Source organism: Papio anubis, chromosome 7 (assembly GCF_008728515.1).
Source record: "Papio anubis isolate 15944 chromosome 7, Panubis1.0, whole genome shotgun sequence".
NCBI lineage: Eukaryota > Metazoa > Chordata > Mammalia > Primates > Cercopithecidae > Papio > Papio anubis.
The window spans coordinates 71,496,088-71,513,551 of record NC_044982.1 but is presented as its reverse complement, the minus strand read 5'-3'; the positions used below and the strand labels follow the sequence as shown (position 1 = coordinate 71,513,551).

Here is a 17,464-nt window from a genome sequence, read left to right as displayed (position 1 = left end):
ACGCCCGGCCTCCGTGTTTAAGTTTTAAAACTCAAAAGCAAACATAGCGAATGATAACATTTGTTAAATCGGGGTGGTAGTTTGACTATGTATTATATTTGTTTTTCTATAAGTAAGATATTTTGTAATATAAAAAGAAAAATGAGATAGTTATCACTTTAAAAACATATCTGCTAAGCTCTTTGAAGTTATATATTGCCCATTTGCACATAACTGCTTTGATGGTGAATGATAATTGTGTGTGAGAGTAATTGACTCTTGTCTACAGAACTAGACAGTACGGATGGTGCCAAAGTTTTTAGTAAACAACCCGGAAGAATCCAAAGAGTAGCAAGAGGATCAGGTGTATCAACAAGAGATGTTCAAGAACTTTTGACACAATATACCAAGTTTGCACAGATGGTGAAAAAGATGGGAGGTATCAAAGGACTTTTCAAAGGTAAGAAAAATAAGCTTATTATTAGTTGACAGACTGAAAAGAAAGGAAGTTGAGTACAAAGTTAAGAGTACTGCCAGTATTAGAAAATTCACAGCTGAATTTCATGTTATTTTCAAGTACTTCGAGGATTTATGTGACCCATGATTTATCTGTTTTCATATTCAAGGTAATAAGCATTAATATTAAAAAAAACTTTACATCTCTGTAGTGTGGGTAAATGAAAAAAATAATAATGCTTTTCTTTTTGTGAACACATTGTATTAAATTTAGATAATATAAGGAAAAAAAAACAACGCATTACCTTTACTCCCCAGAGAATCCAATGGATCCTACTGCAAATAACAGTTGTTATAACTAAGTTTTCTTCTGATACATCATTAACTATTTTTCCATGTTGTCAAATATTCTTCAAAATGTAATTCTTGGCCGGGCGCGATGGCTCATACCTGTCATCCTAGCACTTTGGGAGGCTGAGGCGGGTGGATCACTTGAGGTCAGAAGTTCAAGACCAGTCTGGCTAGCCTGGTGAAACCCTGTCTCTACTTAAAATACAAAAAATAGCCAGGCATCATGGGGCATACCTGTAATCTCAGCTACTCGGGAGGCTGAGGCAGGAGAATCACTTGAACCCAGGAGGCGGAGGTTGCAGTGAGCCGAGATTATACCACTGTACTCCAGCCTAAGCAACAGAGTGAGACTCCATCCCCCAAAAACACACACACACACTTCTTAACTGCTGAGTAATACTCTTCCAGTTATGCATGTATCTTTGTCTAATGTAATGCCAGTTTTTTGGACAGTAAAGCTGATTCATTCACTTCTGTATCAGATTAGTTTTTGTGCAGTTCCGTGAGACCAGGGATTTTGTCTGTTTTGATCGGAAACATAGTAGATGCTAAATAAATTTTGTAGTAGTATAATTTCCATTATATTTATTTGTTTATTTATATTATTTTGAGAGAGTCTCTCTCTGTCACCCAGACTGGAGTGCAGTGGCGTGATCTCGGCTCACTGTAGCCTCTGCTTCCCAGGCTCAAACGATTCTCCTGTCTCAGCCTCCTGAGTAACTGGAATTACAGGCACGCACCACTACCACCTGGCTAATTTTTGTATTTTTAGTAGAGACGGGGTTTCACTATGTTGGCCAGGCTGGTCTTAAACTCCTGACCTCAAATGATGTGCCCGCCTTGGCCTCCCAAAGTGCTGGGATTACAGGCTTGGGCCACAACATCCAGCCTCATTTCCATTGTAATGGTTGAATGTTTTCTCAGTATGTGTGTTTAGGTTATTAAGTTTAACATTTCTTTGTACATTTACTGGTTTGAATTTCCTCTGTGAATCGCCTCTTCATGTTCCCTGTCCAGTTCTTCCATTTTTCCCCCTTTTATCTTTGTAATAACTCCTTAAAATCTTTGGTTTATGTCTTCGAATATTTTCCCCCAGTTTTTAATTTACTTTTTATTTTTATTTATATTTTATAACAAATAGTAGTTGCCCTTTTTAATGTAGCCAGCCTGTCTTTTCTTTTTATTTCTTTTATGCTCATAAACAGCTTCCCCATGTTTATTTTTTCCTTTTTTTTTTTTTTAAAGAGATAATCAAGTTAACCTTCACCATGTTGATACCACAGTTGTCACCATTTTCTTCTTTTTTTTTTTTGAGACAGTCTCGCTCTGTCACCCAGGCTGGAGTGCACTGGTGTGATCTCGGCTCACTGCAATCTCCGCCTCCTGGGTTCAAGCAATTCTGCCTCAGTCTCCCGAATAGCTGGGATTTCAGGCACGTGCCACCATGCCCAGCTAATTTTTGTGTTTTTAGTAGAGACAGGGTTTCACCATGTTGGCCAGGCTTGTCTCAAACTCCTGACCTCAAATGCTTCACCCGCCTTAGCTTCCCAAAGTGCGCTGAGATTACAGGCGTGAGCTACCACGCCTGGCTTCTGCTTGTTTTTGGTTTTATTTTATGTTTGACTTTTTATCTCAATGGAATTTATTTTGCTGTGTATTGTGTATCGTAAAAAGATAAGTTTTTCCAAAGACTATCAACTGTTCCAGTCCTCTTTTTAATTTTTTTTCTATAATGTAAACAACTAATTCAGAGTCTGTGAAAATTTGCCTTGAAACCCATTAAAATGAATTTATTATTTCCAAAAATACTGATTAGACAAGCTCCAAAGATGAACAATACCACTGATTAGCTTCTAAAAGCATGAGTATTACCTTTTATCTTTGAAGCTTTCCTTATTTTCCTTGTGATATCCTATTTGCTCTTTTGTGATAAGGAAGAAAAATTAGACAAACATGTTGAAAACTGGTTATAAATTCCTGCCATCCCATGCTATTTCAGATAGTGATTAATAAACACATTACATCACTGTAATGTCTTTCCCATGTAGTCCTGACTAGTTTTGATAGGACAGATTCACCATCCAGATCTTACTTATGTACTGATTCTCAATAAAAGAATAACCCCAAGATGAAGTTGGCAGTGGATATACACACAGCTGTGTCACACCAAACTTGAAATACTTTTTAGAAGTTTTAAGTGCTGATAAACAAACTCTTAGGATAAATCACTAATGAGCATGGAATTCCCAGCTTCTTCAGTTTTATTCATCATAAATGGTTTTCACAGATTTTATCATAAAAACGTATCTTCTCTTTCATTCATAGTTTATAATTCACATGATTTATTCACGTTAACCATCTGTGATTGGAGAATCAAGAGGAGCTTTGAGTCCCATTTTTTATAAATGCTTCTGAGAAGTACCATAGTTAATGCCCCTTTCAAATAAATAATTTTGGATGGGTGTGGTGGCTTACACCTGTAATCCCAGCACTTTGAGAGGCCGAGGCAGGAGGATCCCATGATCCCAGGAGGGCAAGACTGCAGTGAGCCATGATTAGGGCACTGCATTCCAGCCTGGGCGACAGAGCAAGAGCCTGTCTTAAAAAAAAAATAAAACAAAAAGAAGTTGTTGAAGCAATTCTCTGCATTGTTGTAGTGAAGATCTCTTGCTCCTTTCTTTTATGAGTACAGCTGTTGTCTAAAGGATGTTTTTACCTATTCTGGCTCAGAGTGCATTTATTTTTTGTTGTTTTTTGTTTGTTTTGTTTTGAGACAGTCTCGCTTTGTCACCCAGGCTGGAGGCTGGAGTGCAATGGCATGCTCATGGCTCACTGCAGCCTCGACCTCCCAACCTCAAGCTCTCCTCCAATCTGAGGCTCCCAAGTAGCTGAGACTATGGGCGCGTGCTGTTACACCCAGCTAATGCTTTTTTTTTTTTTTTTTTTTTGTAGAGACAGTGTTTCGCCATGTTGTCCAGGCTGGTCTTGAACTCCTGAGCTCAAGTAATCAGCCTCCCTTCGCCACCCAAAGTGCTGGGATTACAAATGTGACCCACCTCACCCAGGCTGCATGTCTTTCATTGGCTGCCCTTTTTACTGTGGTGTTTTGACATAGTGTAGAAATTCCTTGACAAATGAAGTTGCATTATTTGTCTTTGTATTCTCTGAAGGTTTTCATTACTTAAAGAAAACTTCTGGCTAGGCGCCGTGGCTCATGCCTGTAATCCCAGCACTTTGGGAGGCCGAGGCGGGCAGATCACGAGGTCAAGAGATCGAAACCATCCTGGCCGAAGTGGTGAAACCCTGTCTGTACTAAAAATACAAAAATTAGCTGGGCGTGGTGGCGCGTGCCTGTAGTCCCAGCTGCTCGGGAGACTGAGGCAGGAGAATGGTGTGAACCCGGGAGGCGGAGGTTGCAGTGACCGAGATCATGCCATTGCACTCCAGCCTGGGTGACAGAGCTAGACTCTGTCTCAAAAAAAACAAAAAAAACTTCTTAGATACATGCACACCTTGACATTCTCTCAGACTCATACTTTACTTTCTACTCTTTTTTTTTTTTTTTTTGAGAGAGAGTCTTGCTCTGTCGCCCAGGCTGGAGTGCAGTGGCGCAATCTTGATTCACTGCAACCTCCACCTCCTGGATTCAAGCAATTCTTCTGCTTCAGCCTCCCGAGTAGCTGGGACTACAGGCACATACCACCATGTCTGGCTAATTTTTTTTGTATTTTTAGTGGAGACAGGGTTTCATCATGTTGGCCAGGCTGGTCTCAAACTCCTGACCTCAAGTGATCCGCCGGCCTCGGCCTCCCAGAGTGCTAGGATTATAGTTGTGAGCCACCATGCCTGGCCCAACAGACTCATACTTTCACATTCATCTACCAGCCATCTAGTCTCTTTGCTAATTAACCCATGTCTATAAACTCAGCTTTTTGTCCAGCATTCCCCTGTATCACTATTAAGCAGTCGTTATAGCTTACTATTAAAAACCACTGGCTGGCCAGGTGTGGTGGCTCATACCTGTAATTCCAGGACTCTGGGAGGCTGAGATGGGTAGGTCACGAGGTCAGGTGTTTGAGACCAGCCTGGCCAAGATGGTGAAACCCTGTCTCTACTAAAAATACAAAAATTAGCTGGGTGTGGTGGTGGGTACCTATAATCCCAGCTATTTGGGAGGCTGAGGCAGGAGAATCACTTGAACCTGGGAGGCGGAGGTTGCAGTGAGCCAAGATCGCACTGCTGCACTCTAGCCTGGGTGACAGAGTGAGACTCCGTCTCTAAATAAATAAATAAAAAATAAAACACTGGGTACAGTTTTTGCTAATAGTGGCTTATTCACAACAAATAAAGTATTAGCATAAATTGCAGCCTTAAGAAAGGCTTTTAAATGTCCTTTTATATAGAATTTTATATGTGCTTCTTCAAAAAATAGTATGTAATTGAGATAAAGATTAGAAAGGAATATGTAGAAATAGAAATAATTTTGTTAGAGTGATAGGATTATGTAATTTTTTCTTTGTATTTACTCACTTCATCAAACTTTCTATTATACCCTGATTATACTGATTATATTACCTCCTGTACTGACTCAAAATCTTTTTATTTTTTCCTCAGGTGGTGACATGTCTAAGAATGTGAGCCAGTCACAGATGGCAAAATTGAACCAACAAATGGCCAAAATGATGGATCCTAGAGTTCTTCATCACATGGGTAAATACCAAGTTGTTAGCAGTTGCTAATGCAGTTTTTATAAGGGTTGAGTTTGAATGATATAAGCCTTTTGTTGTAATATTACAAAAATCTGTTCAAAAGGTGTGATTTCAGGGAAATGGTCATCTGAATCCTAAGTTGAATTAAATTGTAATAGGGCTTATTAGGTGAGGTCTTATTGACTCCTCTGCTGCCATCTCTGTGATGTTTGAGCAAGCTGTTTAATCATCTTTTGTTTGTTTGTTCTGGTGACTTTTTAGTCACATATCTGTTTTAGAACCTGGATATTTTTAATTATATGACTGAGGATTTTTAACCTCAGTTCTACTTTGACTGTATAACCTTTACAAAGTTCCTTAAACTTTCTGAACTGTACTTTCCCCTTTGGTAAAATCACATATCATATCTCATCAAGAAATTGTGACAATTAAATGAGGTAATATATATGAAGACATTCAGTAAAATTCTGGGCATATAGTAGATGTTCAATAAATGAATTCTTTTCTTTTTGTAAGTCCTGTGGAATAATCCCCTATTGATTATTTTTTATGTAACTTAGAGTAAGACCCTTTTGGATTGATAAGAAAAAAATTTTTTGTTTAGATGTATTGACTGTGTGACAGGTAGTATCCTAAGATCTTTTTATGTATCACCTCATTTATTCCTCACAATAACTCCATAAGACAGGCTATTATTCATTCTTTTTTATTGATGAGGATAATATAAATTTTTAGGTGGTTCGTTCTTTAAGGCTGATAACTAAATTGCAATCAGAATTCAGTATTTTTAGAAGTACTTATTAGGTAAAAGTAATAAATGTTTCCAGTTCTGCTTAGTTACTGTTTTTAACTCTACTTCCCTACTTTTGCTCTAGGTGGTATGGCAGGACTTCAGTCAATGATGAGGCAGTTTCAACAGGGTGCTGCTGGCAACATGAAAGGCATGATGGGATTCAATAATATGTAAAGAAAATGCCTTAATATATACTGACTCAGTTGAGTACCTAATTTGCTGAGACCTCAGAGTTTCCCTTCTTTTTGCAAACTGGGGGGAAAGTGTATTTTTCTTGCTTATCATGCACTCTTTCTTTTTCTTCTCACCCCCTTTACCCCTCCTTTTCTTCTTCCTTCTTTCTTTCCTCCCTTTAATGTAAGGGGGAAATACATGGTTTTTGTGGAAATCATTATATGTTTGCTTTAGATTTTCTTCTGTTTTCACCATCATAACACTTAAGTTAAATCATGATGTAAACTTTTAGTACTTAAAGGTTTTTAATCGTCTCGAAGGCCAAGCATCACATTTGTAAACAGTCCTGGTCAGTAGTTAAATAATGTTTCAATTAAAGTGCTGTAAAATAAACTTCAAAGTGGTTATAAGGAGTTGTTAACTTTCTTTATGGTTAAAAATTACCAGTTTATCACACTAAAAACTCAATGGAAAAGCCAATAGATAAATGTCATTTAAAACTATGCCTGGGGCCGAGCACGGTGGCTCACGCCTGTTATCCCAGCACTTTGTGAGGCCGAAGCAGGTGGATCACCTGAGGTGAGGAGTTCAAGACCAGCTTAGCCAACATGGAAACCCCATCTCTACTAAAAATACAAAAATTAGCTGGGCATAGTGATGCGTGCCTGTAGTCCCAGCTACTCAGGAGGCTGAGGCATGAGAGTCACTTGAACTCAGGAGGCGGAAGTTGCAGTGAGCTGAGGTCCCACCTCTGCACTCCAGCCTGAGTGACAGAGTGAGACTACGTCTCAAAAGAAAACAAAACAAAGAGAAATTAAGAGGCCAAGCATGGTGGCTCCTGCCCAGGCTGATCTGGAACTCCTGAGCTCAAGTGATCCACCTGCCTTGGTCTCCCAAAGTGCTGGGATTATAGGCCTGAGCCATTGCACCCAGCCAATCATTGATTTTTTTTCTTTTTTCTTTTTTGAGACAGAAAAGAAAAAAGAACTGTTGCCCAGGCTGGAGTGCAGTGACACGATCTTGGTTCCCTGCAACCTCTGTGTCCCAGGTTCAAGTGATTCTCCTGCCTTAGCCTCCTGAGTAGCTGGGATTACAGGCATGTGACAACACAACTGGCTAATTTTTTTTTTTTTTTTTTTTTTGAGATAGAGTCTCCTTCTGTCACCAATGCTGAAGTGCAGTGGCATGATCTCTGTTCACTGCAACCTCCGCCTCCCAGGTTTGAGCAATTCTCCTGCCTCAGTCTCCCTAGTAGCTGGGAGTACAGGTGCGTACCACCATGCCCGGCTAATTTTTTGTATTTTTAGTAGAGATGGGGTTTCACCATGTTGGTCAGGCTGGTCTCGAACTCCTGACCTCAGGTGACCCACCCATCTCAGCCTCTCAAAGTTCTGGGATTACAGGCATAAGCCACTGCACCTGGCCAATTTTTGTATTTTTAGTAGAGATGGGGTTTCACCATGTTGGCCATGCTGGTCTTGAACTCATCGCCTCAAGTGATGTGCCCACCCTGTCCTCCCAAAGTGCTGGGATTACAGGTACGAGCCACCATGCTCAGCCTGTTTTCTGCATACCAAAAATACACTTGAAGAAGTTGATATATTTCGATGATAATAGCTAATGTATACATCTTCTAAAGGAAAAATAATTGCAAGTATTAGGTTGTCACTATTATATATTAAAAATAATGACCTGACAGGAGTTCGAGACCAGTCTGACCAACATGGCGAAACCCTGCCTCTATTGAAAATATAAAAATTTGCTAGGCGTTCCAGGTGGCTGAGGAGGCCTCACAATCATGGTGGAAGGCAAAAGGCACATCTTACATGGTGACAAGAGAGAATGAGAACCAAGCAAAAGGGGTTTCCCCTTAAAAAACCATCAGTTCTCATGAGACTCATTCACTACTATGAGAACACTATGGGGGAAACCACCTCCATGATTCATTTATGTACTACCAGGTCCACAGACCCCCTGGTGTCTCCCAAATATCATGTCCTCACATTTCAAAACCAATCATGCCTTCCCAACAGTCCCCCACAGTCTTAACTGCTTAACTTGCTTAACATTTCAGCATTAACTCAAAAGTCCACATCCAAAGTCTCATCTGAGACAAGGCAAGTCCCTTCCACCTTTGAGCCTGTAAAATCAAAAGCAAGTTAGTTACTTCCTAGATACTATGGGGGTACAGGCATTGGGTAAATACAGCCATTGCAAATGGGATAAATTGGCCAAAACAAAGGGGCTACAGGCCCCATGCAAGTCCGAAATCCAGTGTGGCAGTCAGATCTCAAAGCTCCAAAATGATCTTTGACTCCTTTGTCATACATCCATGTCACGCTGATGTAAGAGGTGGGCTCCCACAGCCTTGGGCAGCTGTGCCCCTGTGGCCTTGCAGGGAACAGCCCCCCTCCCGGCTGCTTTCACAGGCTGGTGTTGTCTGTGGCTTTTCTAGATGCACAGTGCAAGCAGTTGGCGGATCTACCACTCTGGGGTCTGGAGGACGGTGGCCCTCTTCTCACAGCTCCAAGTAGTGCCCCAGTAGGGACTCTTTGTGGGGGCTCCAACCCCACATTTCCCTTCTGCACTGCCCTAGCAGAGGTTCTCTGTGAGGGCCCCGCTCCTGTAGCAATCTTCTGCCTGGACATCCAGGCGATTCCATATATCCTCTGAAATCTAGGTGCAGGTTCCCAAACCTCAGTTCTTGACTTCTGTGCACTCACAGGCTCAACACCACGTGGAAGCTGCCAAGGCTTGGTACTTGCACCCTCTGAAGCCATGGCCTCAGTTGTACCTTGGCACATTTTAGCCATGGCTAGAGTGGCTGGGACACGGCACCAAGTCCCAAGGCTGCACACAGCAGGGGGCCCTGAGCCCAGCCCACAAAACCATTTTTTCCTCCTAGGCCTCTGGGCCTGTGATGGGAGGGGCTGCTGCAAAGTTCTCTGACATGCTCTGGAGACATTTTCCCCACTGTCTTGGTAATTAACATTTGCCCCCCCCCCACCCTTTTTTTTTTTGAGACAGAGTTTTGTTCTTGCCCAGGCTGGAGTGCAATGGCACAATCTTGGCTTACCGCAACCTCTGCCTCCTGGGTTCAAGTGATTCTCCTGCCTGAGCCTCCTGAGTAGCTGGGATTCCAGGTACATGCCACCACACCTGGCTAATTTTGTAATTTTAGTAGAGACAGAGTTTCTCCACGTTGGTCAGGTTGGTCTCAAACTCCCAACCTCAGGTGATCTGCCCACTGCAGCCTCCCAAAGTGCTGGGATTACAGGCATGAGCCACCACACCTGGCAGCTCCTCATTACTTATGCAAATTTCTGCAGCCAGCTTGAATTTCTCCTCAGAAAATGGGTTTTTCTTTTCTATCACATAGGCTGCAAATTTCTAAATTTTTATTCTGTTTCCCTTTTAAAATGGAATACTTTTAACAGCACCCAAGTCACCTCTTGAATGGTTTGCTGCTTAGAAATTTCATCCGCCAGAGGCTGGGCACAGTGGCTTACGCCTGTAATCCCAGCACTTTGGGAGGCTGAGGCTAGCAGATCACGAGGTCAAGAGATCGAGACTATCCTGGCCAACATGGTGAAACCCCGTCTCTACTAAAAATACAAAAATTAGCTGGGCATGGTGGCATGCGCCAGTAGTCCCAGCTATTTGGGAGGCTGAGGCAGGAGAATTGCTTGAACCCGGGAGGTGGAGGTTGCAGTGAGCCAAGATCATGTCACTGACCTCCAGCTTGGGTAACACAGTAGGACTCCATCTCAAAAAAAAAAAAAAAAAATTTCTTCCGCCAGATACCCTAAGTCATTTCCCTCAAGTTCAAAGTTCCACAAATCTCCAGGGCAGAGGCAAAATACTGCCAGTCTTTTTGCTAAAGATAGCAAGGGTCACCTTTACTCTAGTTCCCCAAAAATGCCTCATCTCCATCTGAGACCACCTCCGCCTGGATTTCATTGTCTATGTCATTTATCAGCATTTTGGTCAAAGCCATTTAACAAATCTCTAGGAAGTTCCAAACTCTCCTACATTTTCCTGTCTTATGCTGAGCCCTCCAGACTGTTCCAACCTCTGCTTATTACCCAGTTCCAAAGTTGCTTAAACATTTTTGGGTATCTTTATAGCAGCACTCCACTCTACCAGTACCAGCTTACTGTATTAGTCTGTTTTCATGCTGCTGATAAAGACATACCCAAGACTGGGTAATTTATAATGAAAAAGGTTTAACTGACTCACAGTTCCATGTGGTTGGGGAGGCCTCACAATTATGGTGGAAGGTGAAAGGCACATCTTACATGGCAGTAAACAGGAGATAGTAAGAACCAAGCAAAAGGGATTTCTCCTTATAAAACCAAGGTAATAAGTCTCATGAGACTTATTTGCTACCATGAGAGCAGTATAGGGTAAACTGCCCCTATGATTCAATTACTTCCCACCAGGTCCCTCCCACAACATGTGGGAATTGTGGGAGCTACAATTCAAGATGAGATTTGAGTGGGGACACAGCCAAACCAAATACCAAAATTAAATCCTTTAATAATTTGAACAAGGGGCCGGACATGGTGGCTTGCACCTGTAATCCCAGCACTTTGGGAGGCCGAGGCAGGTGGATCACGAGGTCAGGAGATCGAGACCATCCTGGCTAACACAATGAAACCCTGTCTCTACTAAAAATACAAAAAATTAGCTGGGCGTGGTGGCGGGTGCCTGTAGTCCCAGCTACTCGGGAGGCTGAGGCAGGAGAATGGCGGGAACCCGGGAGGCAGAGCTTGCAGTGAGCCAAGATTGTGCCACTGCACTCGAGTCTGGGTGACAGAGCGAGACTCCATCTCAAAAGAAAATAAAAATAAAAATAATAATTTGAACAAATTTCCATTTGTTTTTCACTATTGTTAAAACTGACTCCATTGTTTCTTTGATATACTCCCAATTTAGACCACTAGCTAGCTGTAATACTGTACAACATTGAATTCTTCCTGAATTTTACTATAATGTTAAATTTATGTAACCATAAAACTAGGTATAGCTTCCTTAAGCTTACAGTACTCATATAATTATAAGACAACGAATTGAGAAATTAAATATCAACAAACTACAAAATGAAGAAAGGGGAAATGAATGACTTTTTATTAATTTTTTTTTTTTTGAGACAGGGTCTTTGTCACCCAGGCTGGAGTGCAGTGGTGCAGTCATGGCTCACTGTAATCTTGACCTGGGCTTAGGCAATCCTCCCACCTCAGTCTACTGAGTAGTTGGGACTATCAGAGTGTGCCACAACACTCAGCTAATTTTTTAATTTTATTTCATTTATTTTTGAGATGGAGTTTTACTCTGTCACACAGGCTGGAGGGCAGAGGCACAATGTCAGTTCATTGCAACCTCCATCTCCTGTGTTCAAGTAATTCTCCTGCCTCAGCCTCCCAAGTAGCTAGGATGACAGGCATGTGCCACCACACCCAGCTAATTTTTGTATTTTTAGTAGAGATGGGTGACTCACACCTGTAATCCCAGCACTTTGGGAGGCTGAAGCGGGCAGATCACCTGAGGTCAGGAGTTCAAGGCCAGCCTGGCCAACATGGTGAAACCCCGTCTCTACTAAAAATACAAAAATTAGCTGAGTGTGGAGCCATGTGCCTGTAGTCCCAGCCACTTGGGAGGCTGAGGCAGGAGAATTGCTTGAACTTGGGAGGTGGAGGTTGCAGTGAGCCAAGACTGTGCCACTGCACTCCAGCCTGGGCAACAGAGTGACTCTGTCTCAAAAAAAAATTTAAAAAAAGATGGGTTTTCACCATGTTGGCCAGGCTGGTCTCAAATTCCTGACCTCAAGTAATCCACCTGCCTCGGCCTCCCAGCATGCTGGGATTACAGGTGTAACCCACTGTGCCCGGCCAATTTTTAATTTTTTTTGAGACGGAGTCTTGCTCTGTCACCCAGGCTGGAGTGCAGTGGCGTGATCTGGGCTCACTGCAAGCTCCACCTCCCGGGTTCACGCCATTCTCCTGCCTCAGCCTCCCAAGTAGCTGGGACTACAAGCATGCGCCACCACACTCAGCTAATTTTTTTTGTATTTTTAGTAGAGACGGGGTTTCACTGTGTTAGCCAGGATGGTCTCGATCTCCTGACCTCATGATCAGCCGGCCTTGGCCTCCCAAAGTGCTGGGATTACAGGCGTGAGCCACCGCGCCCAGCCCCGAATTTTTTAATTTTTTGTGGAGACGAGGTCTCACTGTGTTACCCAGGCTGGTCTTGAACTCTCAGGCTCAAGTTATCCTCCCAGATAACTTGAGCCTCCCAGAAGTGCTGGCATTACAGGCATAAGCCACGCTGCCCTGACAGAAATTAACGATTTAAATGTGATAGATGTCAGTGCGCTGAAACTATCATATTTAATGGTATATAAGATACAAAGGTATATATATGCCCAATGCATCACAATTTTCTGGAGAAATTTTTTGGAAAAAATTAAATTCTTTTTATCATGCAATAACTGTGTTATATAAACCATTATTTTGTTCAAGTAAATACAATATGTTACAATGTGAGAGTAAGTCCTAAGTTCTAATATGCAGTAATAATGTACTGTTATTAGTAATGTGAAACATAGTATCACATAACTAAAAATAAATATAATGTTATATATGAATAATGATAGGTGGCAACAAAACCAGGAAATTTGTTGGCGCTAAAGCCCCATAATATGCATATTAATGTAACAGTAAAATTAATATATTAGTATTTTAGTGAATTTAGAAAATATAAACAGCAAACTATAATATAAAATAAATTTGAATGACTGTATTTTACAGGTAGCTCTGGTACATATACACATACAAGCAAATATTTCAGTAAAAAGATGGAACAAAGTATTGAAAATTAAAATGTGAAGGAATTTCAACTTGATACTTATGTAGAGTAAAATATTTTACTATTTGAATACAGAGAGCAGCCAGAGAATTTGAATGAGGTCTAATAAAAACAACAATGTCAGTGAGAATCATGGTTAAATAACAGTGTAATTACTGATCTTCCTCAAGACTTAGGAATAGTTATTGATAAATGAATAGTTATTGGTAAAGCCAAGTAAATGATCATATCCAAAACCAGAAGGCCATCATCATAGCTAAAGTCTATATGATTTGATTTCCTTATCACTATCATTCTTTGGATTCACTGGATTAGTCATCATCCTCAAAATTCTGCCCCAAGTTCTAATTATCACGTTCCAAACATTTAGGGGTGACATGAAGCTTGAACCTAGTACATTCTTTGCTTTTGAGCCATGAGTTGTAGGAATGATGAGTTTACACCTCACATGCTGGGGATTAATTTAAACTTTACCTTTAAGTCAGCCTTTGGCTTATTTTTGTAGCTAATTTTGTAGTTAATGGATGCACTATGAAATCTTGCTATGATAGTTTTCCTCCACACTTTGCCACTGGGGTAGATAGGTACTCAGTGTTCAGTAATTGCTCACCTAAGACCCTAAACCCTATTTCTCTTGTACTGGCCTTTATCTGTAATATGGGCATATTTAATACAATATAATTTTTGGAGTTTTTTTTTTTTTTTTTGAGACAGAGTTGTGCTCTGTCGCCCAGGCTAGAGTGCAGTGGCACGATCTCGGCTCACTGCAAGCTCCGCCTCCCAGGTTCACACCATTCTCCTGCTCAGCCTCCCGAGTAGTTGGGACTACATGCACCCGCCACCACACCCAGCTAATTTTTTGTATTTTTGGTAAAGACGGGGTTTCACCATGTTAGCCAGGATGGTCTCGATCCCCTGACCATGATCCGCCCGCTTCGACCTCCCAAAGTGCTGGGATTACAGACGTGAGCCACCGCGCCTGGCCAATTTTGGAGTCTTTTAAAGTAAAAATACGCCTTGTAAGCTGGTAACTATGGTATTATTTCCTTTTATTAATGCAGTGCTGACTGCCATACAGGTTCTTTTGAGTTTGATGCATATGCTACTTTTTGCAGTCCTTTCATTACGTTTTTCTCTCTTCATTTGAAGAGCATGTTATATCTTTTAGCTTCGCTTGGCTTAAAAGGTTCTCCCATTAGCCTAACACAGTGCATTCTTGGTACCACTTGGATCATAAGTGGAAAAACGGCCAAGAAATTGCACAGTAATACTTGTTTGTAAGAGGAATGATTCAGTTGAATCTGACACTAAGAAACTCCCCTACTTGAGGTCTGAGATTCCGCTGACATTGCTGCATATAGGCTTTTCCTTTGCAGCCTGTGATTGTGGACTATTTTTCTTAAGCAAGATATGCTAAAGTTTTGTGAGCTTTTTTCCAGAGAGAGGTCTCATATCTGCATCAAGTGAGAACATATAATGTCTGCATATTTTCATATTTCAGGAATCATGTTTGCTTGTGTTTTATGCTTTTATATAGAAAGAGAAACTTGTACCTCAGTTACCCAAAAGAGGTAGGAATTGTTATTGGATATCATCATTGGCCCATGCTTTCTGACCCTGGGAAATCAATTAAGGGGTTCATAATCTCAATTCTGTCAGAACTGGTATAAGAAATAACTGCATGTTTCTTGGCATTCCACTTGGTAGGAAATAAGAGTGTGAAACTCTTCAGTTGATGTGTGTCCGTTGTTTTTTTGCAATTTTCTTCTTACTGTGTTAAAAAAAAAAAGCACGATCTTGCTCTGAGAGGTGAAGCATTCTTAATTATATCTTTTAAGATCAATAATATAATCCTTTCAAGGATTATGTCTTTATTATAATAAAGATAATTTGTCTTTAACAGAATCAATAATATAATCCCTTAAAGGATTATGTCTTTGCCAGGCACAGTGGCTCACAGCTGTAATCCCAGCACTTTGGGTGGCCAAGGTGGCAGGATCACCAGGTCAGGAGTTCAAGACCAGTCTGGCCAACATAATGAAACCCCATCTCTACTAAAAATACAAAAAACAGGCCAGGCGCGGTGGCTCACGCCTGTAATCCCAGAACTTTGGGAGGTCGCGGCGGGCAGATCACGAGGTCAGGAGATCAAGACCATCCTGGCTAACATAGTGAAACCCCGTCTCTACTAAAAATACAAAAAAATTAGCTGGGCATGGTGGCGGGCACCTGTAGTCCCAGCTACTAGGGAGGCTGAGGCCGGAGAATGGCGTGAACCCGGGAGGCGGAGCTTGCAGTGAGCTGAGATCACGCCACTGCACTCCAGCCTGGGTGACAGACAGACTCCATCTCAAAACAAAACAAAACAAAACAAAACAAAAAACAAAAAATAAGCCAGGTGTGGTGGTGTGTGCCTGTAATCCCAGTTACTTAGGAGGCTGAGGCAGGAGAATGGCATGAACCCAAGAGGCGGAGCTTGCAGTGGGCTGAGATCACGCCACTGCACTCCAGCCTGGGTGACAGACAGACTCCATCTCAAAACAAAACAAAACAAAAAACAAAAAATAAGCCAGATGTGGTGGTGTGTGCCTGTAATCCCAGTTACTTAGGAGGCTGAGGCAGGAGAATCCTGTGAACCTGGGAGGCAGAGGTTGCAGTGAGCTGAGATCGCGCCATTGCATTCCAGCTCATGTGACAGTGCAAGACTCTGTCTAAAAAAGAAAAAAAAAAAGGATTATATCTTTATATTTGTTATAGATTCTTATCAGAAGACCCTTAGGGTTCTACAGATTTTAGATTAAGATGCATAGCTCTCCAACATTAAAATTACTGAGTCTAGGCAGAGTGTGCAAAGCTAGTATTTTATGCCTAATACCATATAGAAAATTCTAGGCCGGGCACGGTGGCTCACAGGCTGAGGCGGGTGGATCACTTGAGGTCAGGAGTTTGAGACCAGCCTGGCCAACATGGTGAAACCCCGTTTCTAGTAAAAATACAAAAATTAGCAAGGTGTGGTGATGTGTACCTGTAATCCCAGCTTCGGACCTGAGGTGGGAGAATCACTTGAGCCTAGGAGACTGAGGCTGCAGTGAACCAAGAGCACGCCACTGCACTCCAGCCTGGGTGACAGTGAGACTGTCTCAAAAAATATTTTGGTAGATATCATTGGTATATTCTCACCACACACACACAAACACAAAACCTGACCAAATTTTAATTAACAAAACAAAAAGCTTACATAACATCAAATCTAAAAATTCACGTGGTATTTTCATCTGCTTCTTACATATAGAGCTTTAAAGCTTACTAACAGACTTTTTTTTTTTTTTTTGAGACAGAGTCTTGCTCTGTCGCCCAGGCTGGAGTGCAGTGGCCAGATCTCAGCTCACTGCCAGCTCTGTCTCCCGGGTTTTACGCCATTCTCCTGCCTCAGCATCCCTGAGTAGCTGGGACTACAGGCGCCCGCCACCTTGCCAGGCTAGTTTTTTGTATTTTTTAGTAGAGACAGGGTTTCACCGTGTTAACCAGGATGGTCTCGATCTCCTGACCTCGTGATCCGCCCATCTCGGCCTCCCAAAGTGCTGGGATTACAGGCTTGAGCCACCGTGCCCAGCCACTAACAGACTTCTAAAAAGAAACATACTTTACTCATTTCCATCCAAATCTTTCCAAATAACATACTCACTTTTGGTGTAGAAATTTCTTGCCTTCCTAACACTTACTGGCCTTGTATTTTTTGACGTTTTCATTCTCAATGGGGTGGAATGGCTAAATGTGTAGGTGGTGGAATCATACTGCCTGGGTTTCAATCCTGGCTCTGCTGCTTACCAGCTGTGTCACTGGAGCAAGTTGCTTAACCTCTCTGAGACTTTGTTTCCTCATCTGTAACATGTTGGTAGTTACAGTAATGTCTCAGAATTGTTGTGAGGAATAAGAGTTAATACAAGGAAAGCAAAGTACCTGGCATATTGTGCTCCATAAGTGAAATCACTACCATGATTTTAATAACTTCTTTAGCCTGGGCAACATGGCGAAACCTCACCTCTACAAAAAATAAAAAAATTAGCCAGCTGTGATGGTGCACGTCAGCTACTCAGGAGGCTGAGGTGGGAGGATCATCTGAGTCTGCAGTGAG

General features: G+C 41.8%; 1 protein-coding gene across 3 annotated transcripts in view; it reads left to right on the top strand.

The window, feature by feature from the left end:
• The window catches only part of SRP54 (signal recognition particle 54), a 46,462-nt gene extending 39,590 nt beyond the window's left edge, over positions 1–6,872 (top strand). For all 3 annotated transcript variants that reach the window (XM_003901698.4, XM_009211389.2, XM_009211388.1), the window contains exons 14-16: positions 269–439; positions 5,401–5,496; positions 6,371–6,872. In XM_003901698.4, the coding sequence (XP_003901747.1) occupies positions 269–439; positions 5,401–5,496; positions 6,371–6,462 (359 nt within the window). In that variant the 3' untranslated portion in view covers positions 6,463–6,872. The remainder of the gene's footprint in view (positions 1–268; positions 440–5,400; positions 5,497–6,370) is intronic.
• The last annotated feature ends 10,592 nt before the right edge of the window (positions 6,873–17,464 follow it).